This window comes from Cherax quadricarinatus, chromosome 12, assembly GCF_038502225.1.
Source record: "Cherax quadricarinatus isolate ZL_2023a chromosome 12, ASM3850222v1, whole genome shotgun sequence".
NCBI lineage: Eukaryota > Metazoa > Arthropoda > Malacostraca > Decapoda > Parastacidae > Cherax > Cherax quadricarinatus.
Genome location: NC_091303.1, coordinates 24,176,078 through 24,197,611, shown reverse-complemented (window position 1 = coordinate 24,197,611; position 21,534 = coordinate 24,176,078). Strand labels below are relative to the sequence as shown.

The 21,534-nt window shown below is 39.1% G+C and overlaps 1 protein-coding gene across 7 annotated transcripts in view; it reads left to right on the top strand.

Annotated features, from left to right (window-relative positions):
• Positions 1-21,534, top strand: part of LOC128686617 (deoxyribonuclease TATDN1) — a 192,546-nt gene that overhangs the window by 57,756 nt on the left and 113,256 nt on the right. For all 7 annotated transcript variants that reach the window (XM_070084275.1, XM_070084276.1, XM_070084274.1 and 4 more), the window contains one exon: positions 1,133-1,312. In XM_070084275.1, the coding sequence (XP_069940376.1) occupies positions 1,133-1,312 (180 nt within the window). The remainder of the gene's footprint in view (positions 1-1,132; positions 1,313-21,534) is intronic.

Sequence of the window (21,534 nt, the reverse complement as noted above, 5' to 3'; positions counted from 1 at the left end):
TTGCCTCCAATTCCTCAAGCACTCCTTGACCTCTACAGGTTTGGTGTATTCCACTAAATTTAATAATATATAATAATATATAATAATATATAAAAGGTGAGTGGTGCGTTGAGGTATATGTGGAGTCAAAAAACGTTATCTATGGAGGCAAAGAAGGGAATGTATGAAAGTATAGTAGTACCAACACTCTTATATGGGTGTGAAGCTTGGGTGGTAAATGCAGCAGCGAGGAGACGGTTGGAGGCAGTGGAGATGTCCTGTTTAAGGGCAATGTGTGGTGTAAATATTATGCAGAAAATTCGGAGTGTGGAAATTAGGAAAAGGTGTGGAGTTAATAAAAGTATTAGTCAGAGGGCAGAAGAGGGGTTGTTGAGGTGGTTTGGTCATTTAGAGAGAATGGATCAAAGTAGAATGACATGGAAAGCATATAAATCTATAGGGGAAGGAAGGCAGGGTAGGGGTCGTCCTCGAAAGGGTTGGAGAGAGGGGGTAAAGGAGGTTTTGTGGGCAAGGGGCTTGGACTTCCAGCAAGCGTGCGTGAGCGTGTTAGATAGGAGTGAATGGAGACGAATGGTACTTGGGACCTGACGATCTGTTGGAGTGTGAGCAGGGTAATATTTAGTGAAGGGATTCAGGGAAACCGGTTATTTTCATATAGTCGGACTTGAGTCCTGGAAATGGGAAGTACAATGCCTGCACTTTAAAGGAGGGGTTTGGGATATTGGCAGTTTGGAGGGATATGTTGTGTATCTTTATATGTGTATGCTTCTAGACTGTTGTATTCTGAGCACCTCTGCAAAAACAGTGATAATGTGCGAGTGTGGTGAAAGTGTTGAATGATGATGAAAGTATTTTCTTTTTGGGGATTTTCTTTCTTTTTTGGGTCACCCTGCCTTGGTGGGAGACGGCCGACTTGTTGAAAAAAAAAATAATAAATAAATAAATACAAAACTGGTTTTAACAACAGACAAAAATTTGACACAACAAAATGCTATAAAATATTTCTTTTCTTACTAATGTACAGTAAACAAAGCTCTTCATTATCTTTATATGTGCAATATTACTGAGCTTACTATTATCATAGTTCAGTGGTGTCGAGCATTGTGTGTACTGTATGTATCTTCTTTTACAGATATTGGTGCTAATCTGACTGATGACATGTACCAAGGAGTTTATCATGGAAGCAAGAAGCATGAAGCTGACCTGGAACTTGTTTTGAAGAGAGCATGGGATGTTGGATTAAGTAAAGTAATAATAACAGGAACTAGTCTTTCTGACACCAAGACAGCTTTACAACTTGCCAAAACCAATGGTAAATTTATGTAAAGTAATATAGAGATACACCATTTTGGAGAAGCTCTAGTTATAATATTGTCTAACAGTAGAAAAGCTATATATAATATTTCCTTATATAAAAGTATTATAAGATCATAAGAAAAAAGGTACACTGGAACAGGCCTACTGGCCTATGCGAGGCAGGTCCAATTCTCCCACCGGCTTAACCCAATGCCTTGACCTAGTCAGGTCACTCATGTCACTTAAGGAAGGAGCACGGCATCTGACCTAGTAGCACAAGCTATGTAGATATCACTGCCATAGTTTCTCTATAATTGGGAATGTTAGACTATGCATATTAAATACTATACATACTAGGCACAACATAGTTTGGTACAGTTAAATACTGAAAGTCAAGGAACATATTCTCAAAACTATACAGTAGGGCCCCTCTTTATGGTGTTTTGCTAATACGGATATTTCAGATTATGACCAAGACTCGTTATATGGCTCCCCTCCACTTACGTGACTCGCTAATGTGGCCACCGTGTGCCACTCTGTTTACATCCTTCATGAGCTCTGTGTCTCTCCATTATGTCTGGAAGCTTTCCATAATTTTAAGTGTTTTAACCCTTTCAGGGTCGACAGGCCCTCTCTCAAACTTGTTCTCAGGGTTGAAAAATATTCGAAAAAAAAAAATTCTTGTGAAAAGATAGTTTTTTTTTTTTTCTTTCTAAATCTTATAGGCTAAAAATTTTTTTTTTTTTTGCCATTAATACTTACAGAGATATGGAGGCATGGAGCTGGCAGAAATTGAACCGCATATGGCAACATCGCCGACTGCCGGTCACCGGTAACCATTTTTGTTTTTTTTTTCTACTTTTTTCTATTATTTTTTAATATTTTTTTCTTTTCAAGTAACTTTTATGGCCTGTGAGACCAACAGAAGGACTATTTTGTATATATTCACTCTTTCTATATTACACAATCACTGCACAAACACTGTTGTCATTTTATTGTTTACAAAACATGTTTACACAAGTGAACAAAATGAAATGTTGTTTATTACAATTTTTCTATATTATAGATACATATATACAGTCACTGGACATGTTCTTAGAAGTTCTGCAGCCTGTGGAAGTCTTTGAAACACGGTGTCATGCACAATGGTGTTTTACACTCCTCACACATAAAATGAGTGTGTCTGCATTGTTGTGGGCATTTTTTTTTGTATGTGCACGGATGTAACACCTCTTCTGAGCCTTTTTCTTGAAAGCAGTAGCAGGTAGTTTCATTAGGAAATGATCACCAGGCCTCAGACGAGAAGGCAGTTGTTGATAATTTCGTGGGCGGTTTTCTATTGCAGGTGTTGTTCCTTATTACTTGATTATTATTTGTCTGATGACAGACAAACAAAATTTGCCATATGGTGGTTTATTTCTGGTCCTCATCTTATGCATGCTATAAGCATTGAGCATGGAAATGTCCAGAATATGGAAAAAGAGTTTTATGTACCACTTATAACTCTTGCGAACACAGTCAGCAAACCAAATCTGCCTGTCACATTTGTCTACTGAACGCATATCGAGGGTGTAGTCCATCATAGCTGCAGGTTTTAGAATAGGTTCATTGATCTCTCTATGCTGCCTGCCAGTGTCTGCCATTTTGTTAGGGTGAACTGATGACAGCAGTGTGACATCTTGTTTGTCATGCCACCGAAATGCCATGATGTCATTGGCAGCAAACACCTGCACCTCACCTCTACGAGTGCCAGCGTTGAACCTGGGCATATGTTTTTGATTTGCACGCACAGTGCTACACACATCTGCCATGTTCACTCGCAAGAAATCACTGAGTAAAAGGCTTGTGTACCAGTTATCAGTATATAATATATGCCCCTTACCAAGATATGGTTCCATCATTGTTCTAACCACATCACCAGAGATACCCAGCAACTTCCTGGTATCTCGCAATGTATTACTTCTAGTGTACACAATTATATCCAGTACAAGACCACTGTAGCAATCACAAAGCACAAACAACTTTATACAGAGCATTTCCTCTTGCTTGGTATATACTGCTTGAATGGTGTTCTTCCTTTGAACAGAATCAAAGACTCGTCAATAACAAGCTTCCTGAAGGGATAAAAATATATATTGAATTTCTGTTTCAGATACACAAACACATTCCTAATCTTATATAACCTGTTGTTTCTGTCAGGCCTGGTTTTGTCTGAGAAGTGAAACATACGTAACAGCAGCAAAAATCGATTCAGTGGTATATCGCTGAAACCTGGGGTTGCAATCAGGTGGTCTTTCAACCAGTATGATTTGACACTGTGCTTAAACACACATGTGGCATAAGCATTATTGTGGCAAACAAAAGATACATCTCAGCCACAGTTGTCTCCTTCCACTGGTGTAGGTGTGATTTTGGTGAAAGTATTGTGTTTGCCATGGTGTAATTGAAGTAGCTGTTGCTCTCCCTGACAATAATTTCCATCAGGGGTTCATCAAAGAATAACTCGAAATATTCCAGTTCAGTGGCATTGTTCCCAAGTGTACAAGATGTCCGTATTCCACTTTGACTTTCATCAAAGTGATGGGGATTGGGAACAAAATTGGCAGCTTCCTGCCAATCCTAGGTGTGGTCTGCTGGTGGGTACTGGATACTGACAGGTGGTTGTGGATATTGTGGTTGTGGAGGTTGGTGTGGTGGGTGGGTGGGTGAGGTTGGTCTTTGTTGTAGCTGAGCTGACTCAGCGGTGTGGGTAACAGCATGGCCCACTGCTGATGCCTCATGGCTGGCCCCACTATAACCACTATCATCTGCTGCCGCATCCACATTTCTCAACCCAATTGCAGCGCTATCATCTTCATTTTCACTATCTGTGCCTGTTGTACAGTCACGGGATGTACTCCAAGATGTACTCCTTACCCTTGGAATAGCATATGGCGCACTTCCAGATCGCATATACCGTCGTATATACTGATGCTTCATTGGAGAATATTCCACTTCACTCTCACTACTGGAACTGTTTTCAAAAGCTTGGAGTTCATATTCACTATCACTATCATCACCATTGCTCACATCTGAGTCCTGGATATGGGAAAATACAAGTTTCCTTTTTCGTTCTGGTGCAACCAAACATGAACAAGACGACCCAACATCAGAGGTGGAAGGTTGAGGGTCATCTGGATTTTCCTCACTATTACCGGTATTATGGTCCTTAGTTTTGGTCACAACCTCCCGATAACCTTGAAAGTCATCTTCACTGACACTTCCATCTGTATTAGAACTGTCACTGGGGAACAAAAGTGTCCCAGTTCGCCAAGGAGTGAGGTGTTTCTTACCGCAAGGCATGGTGAGCAAGGTGTACTAAAATGGCATTCCCATAATGCACCACTGGGTGCCCGATTTTTTTCCTAGTGCGCACACTGACCGCACAGACCCATTCTCTCACATCTAGGCCTACCAGCTGTTTCTCGCTTAATTTGAGGCCGCTAGAATTTATGCGTACTAGTACAGCACTAACCCTGCTGCGTAAGCCGTACTAGTACGGCACCAACCCTGAAAGGGTTAAAGTTAATGCGTATTGGTCCAAGCCCCTCGCCCACAAAACCTCCTTTACCTCCTCCCTCCAACCTTTTTGAGGACGACCCCTACCCCGCCTTCCTTCCCCTACGGACTTATATGCTCTCCATGTCATTCTACTTTGATCCATTCTCTCTAAATGACCAAACCACCTCAACAACCCCTCTTCAGCCCTCTGACTAATACTTTTATTAACTCCACACCTTCTCTTAATTTCCACACTCCGAATTTTCTGCATAATATTTACACCACACATTGCCCTTAGACAGGACATCTCCACTGCCTCCAACCGCCTCCTCGCTGTAGCATTTACAACCCAAGCTTCACACCCATATAAGAAGAGTGTTGGTACTACTATACTTTCATACATTCCCTTCTTTGCCTCCATAGATAACGTTTTTTGTCTCCACATATACCTCAACGCACCACTCGCCTTGTTTCCTTCATCAATTCTATGATTAACCTCATCCTTCATAGATCCATCCGCTGACACGTCAACTCCCAAATATCTGAAAACATTCACTTCTTCCATACTCCTCCTCCCCAATTTGATATCCAATTTTTCTTTATCTAAATCATTTGATACCCTCATCACCTTACTGTTTTCTATGTTCACTTTCAACTTTCTACCTTTACACACACTCCCAAACTCGTCCACTAAGCTTTGCAATTTTTCTTTAGAATCTCCCATAAGCACTGTATCATCAGCAAAAAGTAACTGTGTCAATTCCCATTTTTGTATTTGATTCCCCATAATTTAATCCCACCCCTCTCCACACCCTAGCATTTACTTCTTTTACAACCCCATCTATAAATATTAAACAACCATGGTGACATTACACATCCCTGTCTAAGACCTACTTTTACCTAAATAAACTTAAACACTGTGCTGGTGTGCAGGTACACACTAAAAACTTAATATTAAGAGTGTCTCACTAGTCTTGAAGACACCATATTGTTGTTATTAATAATAATAATTGCTATGGGATGCTTTAAATGTATACAGTGGACCCCCGGATTGCGTGATTAATCTGTTCCAGAGAGCGTGACTTATCCCGAATCTGACTTATTCCGAATTAATTTTCCCCATGAGAAATAATGGAAATCCAATTAATCCGTTTCAGACACCCAAAAGTGTATTAAAAAAATGTTTTCTACATGAAATATACATTTACTACACAGAAAACAATGATACATGAAGAATAAAACAATAATAACATCACACTTACCTTTATTGAAGACATGGTGATATATAGAAGACAAGAGGAGGGGAGAGGATGGAGGATGTTTGGAAGGAGAATCCCACTCCATAAAGATTTCAGCTACCAAGTCTTTATCCTGGGTTACTTCCCTCCTTTGTTTTTTAATGCTACTAGGACCAACTTGAGTCACTGGATCCCTGTCGCTCAAAAAAGTGTTCCAGAGAGATCTGTTTCTGGCATATGTTAGGAATTGTGTTGGGAGACAGGACAAGATAGTCCTTCAATATGACACTAATATCAGCTCTATGGCTTATTTATCTAGAATAATTCATCTAATATGACATAATAAACAATATTAATAACATAGAAACATGATATACGTATTCTCTAGAATGAATAAAATATGGCATTAAGAATGTCACATGTGGTGGTGTGTTGTTTGTTGTTGGGTGTATATAGGCCAGTGAAAGATAAGCCTTACATAGTGGTGGTGAAGGCAGCAGCAGAGGCAGTGGTGTCAGTCAGTAGCCCTATATACCTCCAACAACAATGGAGGAGTCAGATTCGTGCTGTCCTTTTTCTGTTAATTAATCACTTAACTTACTTGCTACACTGTTAATGCTACGCTTTATTGCTGGCTGGCACTATAGCCTTCATAGACTCCTGCTGCCTTAGTATTGTACATATTGCAGAATCACTGAAAAAGGCACATTCTCCCCTCTCTCTCAGCCCTTTACCAAAGGGCTGGCTGGCACTAAAAGCTTTCTTTGGGTTCATGGTGACTTATTTAGCAGTTACAAGCACTAAAAAGAATGGAATAATACAAAATGTATCGTATGAACGTGTGGGATTGTCCTCATTGGCTGGTAAACAATGGCACACTGGCTGTACATGGAGTGTCGGGGCCGCTCTGGCCCCGACACTAATAACTCATGCCGAGTTCAGTGACGTTCATTAAGCCAATATTTTGATGCAGAAATGTTACTTATTCCGAATATTACTTATTCCAATGACGTCTTAATCTGGGGGTCCACTGTATTACATTAATATAGATCATCATCTTTCTTTCAACAAACCGGCTGTATCCCACTGAGGTAGGGTCGCCCAAAATGAAAAACAAAAATTTTTCTTTTTAACTTCAGTAATGTATACAGGAGAAGGGGTTACTAGCCCCTTGCTCCCAGCATTTTACTCGCCTCTTATGACATGCATAGCTTACAGAGGAAGAATTCTGTTACACTTCCCAATAGATATTTTCATTAACACCTTGACTGTTGCAACCCCCAATCCTGAGATGTCTCCTGGTGTCGCAAAATCCCCCCCCCCCCAAATTTTTCTTATGAAATGATAGAGAATCTTTTCCCGATTTTAATGACACCAAAAAGACGAAATTTGATGGAAAACTGACGGAATTACGCTCTCGCAAAGTTAGCGACCTCGGCGATATTAACAAATCTCCGATTTCACCCACTTTGAGCCCTATTTTTGGCTAATTCCATTGTTCCAGTTGACCAAACTCATAGCTATTTCTTTAGAACCCCATGTTTTTCTATCAATTGAGCACAAGAAACTGCCCATTTACCGATTTCAACTACCCAATAACGTGGTCAGAAATTTGCAATTTGCCCAATTTCACGAAAATAAAAAAATATGACAATTTCAAAATAAGGTCCAGAATGAACAATGCAGACATTCCTGGCTCTAAAATAACATTTTCTTTGTTCACCAGTCATGTCTCCAGGCCCCTCTGATATTACTCTTGCTTTCTATTTTGAATTTTTATTCAAACAAAAAATAGAAGATTTACTGTTATGCAGACTACTGCAGTATTATAATAATTGTACAAATAATGTCAACCCATGACTGCATATTAGAATGGCTAGTTGGACATTTATTGGACAATGACATCATTTGTTTAATTTTGAACATCGGCAAAAATCAAACATTTCCCCTACTTTGAGCTCCATTTCCAGGTTCTTTTTATAGTAAAACCAATCAAAATCACCTCTATTTCTATAATATGTTTTCCATTCTATCAAATGTGACCAAGAAAACGAGAATACACCCATAAGTACTATACGAAAATAGACCACAAATTCGGCATTTTAATTAAAAAAATCGGTCAGAGTTTTTTTTCTCATTATGCACTGCGTGCTCCAGGATTTTTTTTTATATGGTGCACACTGACCACACAGACCCATTCTCTCACATGTGGGCCTACCAGCTTTCTCCTGCTTGATTTGAAGCAGCTGGAATTTACGAGTACAGTGGACCCCCGCATAACGATCACCTCCGAATGCGACCAATTATGTAAGTGTATTTATGTAAGTGCGTTTGTACGTGTATGTTTGGGGGTCTGAAATGGACTAATCTACTTCACAATATTCCTTATGGGAACAAATTCGATCAGTACTGGCACCTGAACATACTTCTGGAGTGACAAAATATCGTTAACCGGGGGTCCACTGTATATATACGTTAAACACGGTACCTCGTAAGACGTATATATACGACCGAAACAGTCAAAGGGTTAATCCACCTGTGATATTCTTTTTCAGAATTATATAAGAAACACACTACATAATATATAAACATGATACATAACCCACAGAATAAATACAGTGGACCCTCGTTTTTCGTAATTAATCCATTTCTGGAAGTGTGACTGTTTTCAAAATTGATGATTTTTTAATCCATTTTCCCCATAAGAAATGTAAATACAATTAATCCATTCCAGACACCCAGAAGTATTAAAACAAAAAATTTTTTTACATACAGGCCCTACATCACAAATCCGGCATCACTGGGACCTGTAATGTGCCGGATTACTGAGTTTGCTGATCACAGAGTGGTTAGGTTAGAATACACTTAATAAAATTAACCAACTTGACTTACACAAAGTTCATTGAACATCGGCAAAAATCGAACATTTCTGCTACTTAGAGCTCAATTTCAAGGTACTTTTCATCATGAAAGCAATCAAAATCATGTCTATTTCTGTAATATATCTTCCATTCTATCAAATGAGTCCAAAAAAATGAGAATACAACCATAAAAAACATACGAAAATATACTGCAAAGAGGCGGCTAATGGCTGAGAATGAACTCCCTTTTTTATCGTCCGTCTTTTTTATTTTTGTTGTACGCTAAGAAGCATCTTTCCATCATACATTGCCCAAGTTTCAATGAGATAGCCCAACAAACAACCGAGAAAAAAAAAATATTTACTAAAAATCATATATGGCAAGCCCAAGCCAGGTACTGGAAATAAGTCACTTTGTCTGACTTTTCTGGGTTATCCTAGGTTCTCTATACATACACCGCTATGTATGTTAATCTATGTAACTGTATTTGTATATACCTGAATAAACTTATTTACTTCTAGTCTGTCAACTGAGTACAAGAAACTGCCCAGTCACTTACTTCAACTACCCAATAAAGTGGTCAGAAATTGGCAATTTGGCCGATTTCACACAAATTTCAACAGATGCCAATTTCAAAATAGGGTCCAGAATAAACAATGCAGACATTCCTGGCACTAAAATAGCATTTTCTCTGTTCATTAGTCATGGCTCCAGGCCCCTCTTATATTACTCTTGCTTACCATTTGGAATTTTTATTCACAAAAAATATAAGATTTACTTTTATGCAGGCTGCTGCATTATTGTAATAATTGTATAAATAATGTCAACCCATTCTTGATTCTGTATTGGAATTTGGACTGGCAGGCGGACAGGTATTGGACGGTGACGTCATTTGTTTACTCTTGAGCTTCGCTAAAGAATAGAACATTTTTGCTACTGTGAGCGCAATTTCAAGGTACTTTTCATCATGAAAGCAATCAAATCATATCTATTTCTGTAATATATCATTCATTCTATCAAATGAGACCAAAAAAATGAGAATATAACCATAAAAAACATAAAAAATATACCGCTAAGCGGCCGCTAATGGCTGAGAAGTGAACTCTGCTATTTATGGTCTGATTTCTTTCATTTTCGGTGTACATTAAGAAGTATCTTTCCATCATACATTGCCGAAGTTTCAGTAAGATAACCCAACAAACAACTGAGAAAATAATAATATAATTATAATAATAATAATCTTTATTTACTACATGTACATGTATAAGGTATACAGGCCTAGCTGACATCAGTGACATATTACTATATAGAAAGCTGCTTGTTATGCAGAGTATTTCAAGAAAATTAGGTCAGTGTCCCAGGATAACACCCACACTAGTCGGCTAACACCCAGGTACCCATTTACTGATGGGTAAATATAGACAACAGTTGTAAAGAAACACGCCTAATGTTTCTACCCTGGCTGGGAATCGAATATTTACCAAAAATCATATATGGCTAACCCAAGCCAGGTACTAAAAATAAGCCACATTGACTTTTTTGGGTTATCCTAGGTTCTCTACACATATGCTGCTATGTGTGATAATCTATATAGAGAAAATAACTTTTTTGTTTCAGGTTTATGGTGCAGTACGAGTGTATATCACAGTTAGCCCTGTGCTATACTCTGTTTTCTCTTATATAAGCCCCAAGAAAGGGATAGGAAAATGGTACTTGTATACTATATCCTCTTCATACCTCCGTCAAACTGCTCGGTATTATGCCAAATATTATTCACTCTGGAGTATTTAACATGTTTTATGTTATTTATATTGTTTATTATGTCATATTAGATCAATTGTGATAGGCAAATAAGCTGTAGTGTTGATATTAGCATAATAATAAAGCATATTCTCCTGCTTCATGAGACTGAGCTCATGGCAACCAACAGTGGCTTTAAAGCCACCTTATCCTTAATGGATAATGTACTGTGTAGGTGCTTTACATAAAGAGAAGCATTTCTTTTATTCATTGGAACCATGGCTAGGGCTAAAAGTAAGCAGGTTAAAACAATAAATGGAGAAAAAGAAATTGAAATGACTTATACAGCAAGTAGCGCCACCAAACAGTACCAGCAGGTTGGTGTGGCAACCCTGGAAATTTGAAATTATGCTAGCCAAAGTTAGTGCCGAATAACTGAAGGAACCGAATAACTGATTGCTGGATTTGTGATGGCGGACCTGTACATATACAATACAATGGGACATGATGAATGAAACATTAGCAGCATAACACTTACCTTTATTGGTAATTCTTCTTAGTGTATGGAAGACTGGAGGAGGAGAGAGATTGGATTAATTTACTGTTTAGAAGGGGAATCCCCTTCCATCAACACCTCAGGTACCAAGTCCTTTTCTGGGGTTACTTCTCTTCTCTGTTTCTTAATGCCACTAGGACCAGCTTGAGAGTCACTGGAGCCCTGTCTCGCAAAAGAAAGTGTCCAGAGAGCTCTGTTTCTGGCATCTCTTTAAAACTTCCCTAAAATGGGCCAAGACTTTGTCACTGTACAAGTTGCTGATATGGCTTGCAACAGCATTGTCAGGGTGATGTTTCTCCATAAATCTTTTCATCCTACCCCACATTTCAAAAATCTCCTTAATTTCTGAAGAAGGCAACTTCTTCCATCTCTCTTCCTCCTCTGCAGCAATATTCTGAGCTGCAGTCTGTTGCTGTTCCAGCTGAAGCTCTTGCAGCTCCTCAGTGGTTAGCTCTTCGTTGTGGTTCTCCAACTCTTCCACATCCTCTCGACTCACATCCAACCCTATGGAACTCCCCAATGCCACAATAGATTCCACAACTGCAATAGGCTCGTCAGGGTCAGCCCCAAACCCTTCAAAATCCCTCTTGTGGACACAATCTGGTCACAATTTTCTCCAAGCAGAGTTCAAAGTCCTGGTAGTCACTCCCTCCCAAGCCTTACCTATAAGGCTTATGCAATGGAGGATACTGAAGTGATCTTTCCAAAACTCTCTTAGGGTCAAGTGAGTGTCAGAGGTCATATTAAAGCACCTTTGAAACATTGCTTTGGTGTAGAGATTTTTAAAGTTTGAAATTATCTGCTGGTCCATGGCCTGGAGGAGAGGAGTGGTATTAGGGGCAAGAAGTTTACTGTGATGAACCCATACTCCTGCAGAATTAGGTCATCCAAGTTTGGAGGATGAGCAGGTGCATTGTCCATTAGCAGGAGGCACTTGAGATCCAATTTCTTTTCCAGGAGGTAATTCTTCTCACTGGGGCCAAACACTTCATTGAACCACTTGACGAAAATTTCCCTCGTGACCCATGCCTTATTATTAGATTTCCAATACACACACAATTTACCCTTCATAATGTTGTTTTTCTTGAACACTTTGGGATTTTCAGAGTGGTACACTAGTAATGGCTTCACTTTGAAATCCCCACTAGCATTTCTACAAAACATGAGCATCAGCCTGTCTTTCATAGGCTTGTGTCCTGGCAGTCTCTTTTCCTCCTGAATAATGTAGGTCCTCTTTGGCATTTTCTTCCAAAAGAGGCTGTTTTGTCACAATTGAACACTTGTTCAGGTTTTAATTGCTCAGTCTGTATGTACTCCTTGAATTCACTTACGAATTTTGTAGCTGCAATTTTCTCTAAACTGGCAGCCTCGCCATGCCTTATCACACTGTGTATGCCACTACAGTTCTTAACCCTTTCAGGGTCCAAGGCCCAAATCTGAAGTGGTGCCCCAGTGTCCAAGAATTTAAAAAAAAAAATTTGTTATTTTTTCTTATGAAATGGTAGAGAATCTTTTTGTGAAGGTAATAAAACAAAAAGTACAAAATTTGATGGAAAATTGATGAAATTATGCTCTCGCGAATTTTGATGTGTCAGTGATATTTACAAATCGGCGATTTTGCCGACTTTGACTCCCATTTTAGGCCAATTATATTATTCCAGTCGACCAAATTCTTAGCTATTTCACTAGTATTACTTCTATTCTATCGATTGAGCACAAGAAATCGCCAAGTCAACTGTTTCAACTACAAATTAAAGTGATCGGAAATTGTTAATTTGGCCAATTTAACACAAAGTTCAAAATATTCCAATTTCAAAATAGGGTCCAGAATAAACAATGTAGGTATTCCTGGAACTAAACTAACATTTCCTCTGTTCATTAGTTACGTTTTGAGGCTTTACAAATAAATTTCATTTTGATTTTTTATTCACATAATGAATTTTTATTCACACCAAAAAATAGAAGATTTACTGTTATGCAATACTGTAATAATTGTATAAATATCATCACCATATTTGTGAATGCATATTAGACCCACCAGCTGGTGTGTATTAGACGTGTGAGGTCGTTTGTTTACTCTTGAATATCGGCAAAAATTTAACATTTCTGCTACTTTGAGCTCAGTTTCAAGCCATTTCCAGTGCTAAAACTAATCAAAATCATCTCTATTTCTGTAATATGTCTTCCATTCTATCAAATGAGACCAAGAAATCGCAAATACAACTATAAAAAACATACGAAAAAACACTGCAAAGTCGCTGTTTTAATCGAAAAATCATGATTTCAGTTTTTTTTCTCTTATTATACACAGTGTGCTGCAGGATCTGTTTTATGTGGTGCACACATACCACATAGATGTATTCTCTCATATCTAGGCCCAAATGTACCACTCACAGTTTATCAGAGTGAGCTGAGCTCATGACATAGATCTACGGTTTGGACCCTGAACGTAAAGCCGTAGATCTACGGGACGGACCCTGAAAGGGTTAAATCTCTCAAACCAGCCTTTGCTGGCCTTAAATTCACAAATATCAGTACTCGTTGCAGACAATTTCTTTGAGATCATCATGCAACTGCCTAGCCTTTTCACAAATAAGTGACTGCATAAGACTATCTCCTGCTAATTGTTTCTCATTTATCCACACCAATAATAACTTCTCAACATCTTTGAGTACTGGTGATCTCATTTTTGTCAGCATATTTACCCCCTTTGCAACAACAGCTTCCTTGATTTCCTTTTTCTTGGCCACGATGGAAGCTATGGTCATATGGGGTTTCTTACACAAATAACTCGCACGTAGAAGAGAGGAGTTACGGCGACGTTTCGGTCCGACTTGGACCATTTACAAAGTCATTTGTGTATCGTTCCAGTCACGGTGTGCCTTTTTTTGTTATTTATGGGGTTTCTTATACAGTGGAGCCCCGCCTTACGATATTAATCCATTCCTGAGAGCTCATCGTAAACCGAAATTATCGTTAGCCGAATTAATTTTCCCCATAAGAAATAATGGAAATCAAATTAATCCGTTCCTAACACCCCAAAGTGTGAAAAAAAAAAATTTACCACATGAAATATTAATTTTAATACACACAAACTGAAGAAGACATGTGCAATTACTACTCTACTAAGAATAGAATACATGACACTTACCTTTATTGAAGATCTGGTGATGATTGATGGGATGGGAGGAGGGGAGAGTGTCGAAGTTATTGTTTAGAAGGGGAATCCCCTTCTATTAGGACTTGAGGTAGCAAGTCCTATTCCGGGGTTACTTCCCTTCTTTTAATGCCACTAGGACCAGCTTGAGAGTCACTGGACCTCTGTCGCACAACAAATCTGTCCATAGAGCTCTGTACCTCCTTTTCCTTTAAGACTTTCCTAAAATGGGCCATAACATTGTCATTGTACAGGTTGCCAACACGGCTTGCAGTAGCTGTGTCAGGGTGATTTTCATCCGTAAAAATTTGCGGTTCAACCCACTTTGCACACATTTCCTTAATCTCTTTTTTCAATTACATACAGTTCTTGCCCTTTTTACCACAGGGATGGCACTAGAAGCTTTCTTCAGGTCCATGGTGACTTGTTTTGCAGTTACAAGCACTAAAAACACTGGGATAATGTGAAATGTACCAAATGTATGCGTAGATGCGACCGCACTGGCTGGCTTGTAAACACTGGCACTGAGGCCACACGTGGGATGTGTCCTGGATGAATCAAGTAAGGCGAGTTTTTTATTGTGAGACAAGGCAAAATTCTTGCTTTCAAATGCTTCGTATGGCGGATTTAACGTAACGCGATGCGTTCGTAAGACGGGGTCCACTGTACATCCTGGCCAGCTCGAACACACAATGTAGTATAACATAACAACATGCATAACGGAGATAAAACACCTCAATTACTGGGAGCGCTTAACCCTTTCAGGGTCCGTCCCGTAGATCTACGGCTTTACGTTCAGGGTCCAAACCGTAGATCTACGCCATGAGCTCAGCTCACTCTGATAAACTGTGAGTGGTACATTTGGGCCTAGATATGAGAGAATACATCTATGTGCTATGTGTGCACCACATAAAACAGATCCTGCAGCACACTGTGTATAATGAGAGAAAAAAAATGAAATCATGATTTTTCTATTAAAACAGCAACTTTGCAGTGTTTTTTCGTATGTTTTTTATAGTTGTATTTGCGATTTCTTGGTCTCATTTGATAGAATGGAAGACATATTACAGAAATAGAGATGATTTTGATTGGTTTTAGCACTGGAAATGGCTTGAAACTGAGCTCAAAGTAGCAGAAATGTTAAATTTTTGCCGATATTCAAGAGTAAACAAACGACCTCACACATCTAATACACGTCAGCTGGTGGGTCTAATATACATTCACAAATATGGTGATGATATTTATACAATTATTACAGTATTGCATAACAGTAAATCTTCTATTTTTTGGTGTGAATAAAAATTCATTATGTGAATAAAAAATCAAAATGGAATTTATTTGTAAAGCCTCAAAACATAACTAATGAACAGAGGAAATGTTAGTTTAGTGCCAGGAATGCCTACATTGTTCATTCTGGACCCTATTTTGAAATTGGAATATTTTGAACTTTGTGTTAAATTGGCCAAATTAACAATTTCCGATCACTTTATTTTATAGTTGAAACAGTTGACTTGGCGATTTCTTGTGCTCAATCGATAGAATAGAAGTAATACTAGTGAAATAGCTAAGAATTTGGTTGATTGGAATAATGTAATTGGCCTAAAATGCGAGTCAAAGTCGGCAAAATCGCCGATTCGTAAATATCGCTGACACATCAAAATTCGCGAGAGCATAATTTCGTCAATTTTCCACCAATTTTCGTACTTTTTGTTTTATTACCTTCACAAAAAGATTCTCTACGATTTCATAAGAAAAAATAACAAATTTTTTTTTTGAAAATTCTTGGACACTGGTGCGTGACTCCAGATTTGGGCCTTGGACCCTGAAAGGGTTAAAGTTCCTGAACCTGTATTCCCTGGAACGCAGGTGGGAGAGATACATGATTATATACACCTGGAAAATCCTAGAGGGACTAGTACCGAACTTGCACAAGAAAATCACTCACAACGAAAGCAAAAAACTTGGCAGACGATGCAACATCCCCCCAATGAAAAACAGGGGTGTCACTAGCACATGTCAGGGGCCCAAGACTGTTCAACTGCCTCCCAGCATACATAAGGGGGATTACCAATAGACCCCTGGCAGTCTTCAAGCTGGCACTGGACAAGCACCTAAAGTCAGTACCTGACCAGCCGGGCTGTGGCTCGTACGTTGGATTGCGTGCAGCCAGCAGTAACAGCCTGGTTGATCAGGCTCTGATCCACCAGAAGGCGTGGTCACAGACCGGGCCGTGGGGGCATTGACCCCCGGAACTCTCTCCAGGTAAACATATACCCTAAGTAAAGAGAAACAACTCTGCAACTTAACATTAAGATCGACAACACTCTAATTGCCAGACATAATGAGGGCAAATTCCTTGGCTTATACCTCGACAACAACCTAAATTTCAGCACCCATATCCAACACATAACAAAAAAAGTATCCAAAACGGTGGGGATCCTCTCCAAGATACGATACTACATACTGCAAACTGGCCTTCTCACACTATACCATTCACTTATATATCCATACCTCACCTATGCTATCTGTGCTTGGGGTTCAACTGCAGCAACACACCTAAAGCCAATAATAACCCAACAAAAAGCCACAGTAAGAATAATCACTAAATCCCATCCCGGGCAACACCCCCCCCCCCCCACTCTTCATAGATCTAAACTTACTCCCTGTTCAGAACATCCACACTTACTACTGTGCAATCTATATCTACAGGACCTTAAATTTCAATATTAACCTTGACCTAAAACACTTCCTTGATAGTTGACAGGATCCACAGGCATAACACCAGACACAAACATCTCTATGACATTCCCCGTGTTCAACTAAACCTTTACAAAAATTCAATGTATTTCAAAGGACCTAAAATCTGGAACACCCTACTTGAAAACTCTAGAACTGCAGACACATTCATCACTTTCAAAACTACAGTTAGAAAACATCTTATCTCCCTGATCCACCCCGACAACTAACTACATGATAACCACCTGGTGGTTCAAAAGTACACTCACTCGCCCACTGACTATAAACCCAGAAATACTAATCTTAATCTTAAAATAATAAATCCTAACTACTCATAAGTTTGCCTATGATACTCAAATATAGACACCTTGTATTGTGCCAAAACAAAAGCATTCACATTGCTAAACTCACAAATTATGATGTAGTCACTTAGCCTTAATACTATAATCTGTAAGGATTTAATGTTAAGAATTAATCTAAGTCTGCTCGAAATGCCTAGCCATGCTAGGTGTCCTAGTGGCCCCCTCTGTAATTAGTATTTTATAACATGTAAATCACAAAATACCCAAAACCTGTGAACCCCACATTGTAACCATTATAGAGAATAAACTTGAATGTGTAATACGTAGCTGGCTGGGTGGGTGGCCGGGTGAGTGGTTGGCTGGTTGGCTGACTGAATGTGGCTGTCTCTCTCTCTGTATCTCTATCTCTCTCTCTGTATCTCTCTCTCTCTCTCTCTCTCTCTCTCTCTCTGTATCTCTATCTCTCTCTCTGTATCTATCTCTCTCTATCTCTCTCTCTGTATCTCTATCTCTCTCTCTCTCTCTCTCTCTCTCTCTCTCTCTCTCTCTCTCTCTCTCTCTCTCTGTATCTCTCTCTCTGTATCTCTATCTCTCTGTATCTCTATCTCTCTGTATCTCTCTCTGTATCTCTCTCTCTCTCTGTATCTCTATCTCTCTCTCTGTATCTCTCTCTCTCTCTCTCTCTCTCTCTATATCTCTATCTCTCTCTCTGTATCTCTCTCTCTATCTCTCTCTCTGTATCTCTCTCTGTATCTCTCTCTCTCTCTCTCTCTCTCTCTCTCTCTCTCTCTCTCTCTCTCTCTCTCTCTCTCTCTGTATCTCTATCTCTCTGTATCTCTATCTCTCTGTATCTCTCTCTGTATCTCTCTCTCTCTCTGTATCTCTCTCTCTCTCTGTATCTCTCTCTCTCTCTCTCTCTCTCTCTCTCTCTCTCTCACAGGTACACGTAAGTAAAGTTATCATACATAGTATAAATTACCTAGGATAACCCAAAAAATCCAGACAAAGTGCTATACAGTGGATCTGTGCTCCAGTGCCCTAAATTAACCCTTTGACTGTCGCGGCCGTATATATACGTCTTACGAGGTACCGTGTTTGACGTATATATACTCATAAATTCTAGCGGCTTCAAATCAAGCAGGAGAAAGCTGGTAGGCCTACATGTGAGAGAATGGGTCTGTGTGGTCAGTGTGCACCATATAAAAAAAATCCTGGAGCACGCAGTGCATAATGAGAAAAAAAAACTCCGACCGTTTTTTTTAATTAAAATGCCGACTTTGTGGTCTATTTTCATATAGTATTTATGGTTGTATTCTCGTTTTGTTGGTCTAATTTGATAGAATGGAAGACATATTATAGAAATAGAGGTGATTTTGATTGATTTTACTATAAAAAGAACCTAGAAATGGAGCTCAGAGTAGGGGAAATGTTTGATTTTTGCCAATGTTCAAAAGTAAGCAAATGATGCCATTTTCCAGTAAATGTCCAACTAGCCATTCTAATATGCAGTCATGAATGGGTTGATGTTATTTATACAATTATTACAGTATTGCAGTAGTCTGCATAATAGTAAGTCTTCAATTTTTTGTTTGAATAAAAATTCAAAATAGAAAGCAAGAGTAATATCAGAGGGCCTGGAAACACGACTGATGAGCAAAGAAAATGTTATTTTAGAGCCAGGAATGTCTGCATTGTTCATTCTGGACCTTATTTTGAAATTGTCATATTTTTTAGTTTTCGTGAAATTGGCCAAATTGCAAATTTCTGACCACATTATTAGGTAGTTGAAATCGGTAAATGGGCAGTTTCTTGTACTCAATCGATAGAAAAAATGGAGTTCTAAAGAAATAGCTATGAGTTTGGGCGACTGGAACAATGGCATTAGCCAAAAATAGGGCTCAAAGTAAGCGAAATCGCGATTTGTAAACGTGGCCGTTAGGTCGCTAACTTCACGAGCATAATTCCGCAGTTTTCCATCAAATTTCGTTTTTTTTTTGTGTTATTATATCTGAATACATTCACCTCCTCCATACTCTCTCCCTCCAATCTGATATCCAATCTTTCATCACCTAATCTTTTTGTTATCCTCATAACCTTACTCTTTCCTGTATTCACTTTTAATTTTCTTCTTTTGCACACCCTACCAAATTCATCCACCAATCTCTGCAACTTCTCTTCAGAATCTCCCAAGAGCACAGTGTCATCAGCAAAGAGCAACTGTGACAACTCCCACTTTATGTGTGATTCTTTATCTTTTAACTTTTAACATATGTATTAATAATAATAATATTATTATTAAACTATAATATAACAATCGCGTCCACTCATTACTTACCTTAAAATATCTGTAGTCTTAATGTAGAGTGAGAGGTGAGTAAACAAGATTAAATGAGAGAGAATGAGAGGGTAGAAGGTTTGCGAGTTATGTAAACAAACGTTGTTATTGTTGTTGTTGTTGTTACCAGCCCGGACACGAATGGTTTTTGTTCACTCTGTCAAGCCAACCAGAAAAACATCTCATATATGTTAATTTATATTTTTATATGTTATGTAGCATGTTTATTATATAATTTTGAAAAAAAAAATCATAGATGGCTTAAGCCAAATGTCTATATTAACGTTTTATACACATTTAATGCACCTCAGTGATTATTATTGTGTCATTATCATTATTAATATAGTGTCTTCAAGACCAATTACACTCTTAATGAGTGGCTCTGAGACAGACACACAGGCAGACAGAAAGACAGACAGACACACAGGTAGGCATAAAGACAGACACACAAGTAGACAGAAAGACAGACACACAGGTAGACAGAAAGACAGACACACAGGTGGACATAAAGACAGACACAAAGACAGACACACAGGTAGACAGACAAACAGACACACAGAGATACAGACAGACACAGATATACAGGGATACAGATACAGACAGGTTTATGTGCAACAGTGAAAATGAAGAGAGGGTTCGAGAGTAAGAGCCATTCTTGCCACAATCTCCAGTGCAAGATTCAGACTTCATCTTAGGGGCCATGGTGAAATTTACTGTTCAGTTAGTACAGTTAAGAACATAAGAATGGAGGAACACTGCAGAAGGCCTACTGGCCCATGTGAGGCAGGTCCTTATCAAAACGACCTCTACCTAAAGCTACCCAAGAAATAACTCCCATACCCAGGGAGGGAATTACTAGTGAAATGAGCAAATTCGCCGATTACACGAAAATAGGTAGGATAATTGATTCAAACGTAGATGTTAGGGAACTTCAGTAGGATTTAGACAAACTCAACACCTGGTCAGCAAAGTGGCAGATGCAGCTCAATGCAGACAAATGCAAGGTTCTGAAGCTCGGGAGTGTCCATATCCCTAGCACTTATAAATTAAATAATGTAGAACTTAGCCATACAGATTGCGAAAAGGACCCGGGGGTTATGGCAAGCAGCAGCCTTAAACCAAGACAGCAATGCCCAAGCGTACGTAATAAGGCAAATAGATTGTTGGATTTATTATATGAGCAAATTCTCCGATTTTATGAGCAAATTCGCCGATGACACAAAGATAGGTAGGATAATTGATTCAAACGTAGACGTTAGGGATCTTCAGGAGGATTTAAACAAACTATATTCTTGGTCAGAAAAGTGGCAGATGCAGTTCAATGTAGATAAATGCAAGGTTCTGAAGCTCGGGAGTGTCCATAACCCTAGCACTTGGAAACATAAACACATATGCAGTTTAATGTGATCCCTTACTGACAACGCTTCACCCACACAGTGGGCTTTTTCAAGTCACACAGTATGATGCTACTGATGGGGCAGGGTTACTCAAACTGATGCTGCCTGGATGACGCATTGCCGCCGCGAGTATCGTCAAATATTGTACAGGTCTCCCTCAACATTCATGTTTTCAGCTTTCGCGGGCTTCACACATTTGCGAATTTCCAACCGCCAAATTCCCAGCCACCAAATTCCCAGCCGCCAAATTATATTCAAGTTTCCCCGCCACCTGCGAGTCCCTACTACCCTTCCACTGACCCCCGCAACTGGCAGCCAGCTCTCCCACCACTCAGTGTGGTGAGTGTTTTGTTTGTTCATTATTTGCTATTAAACT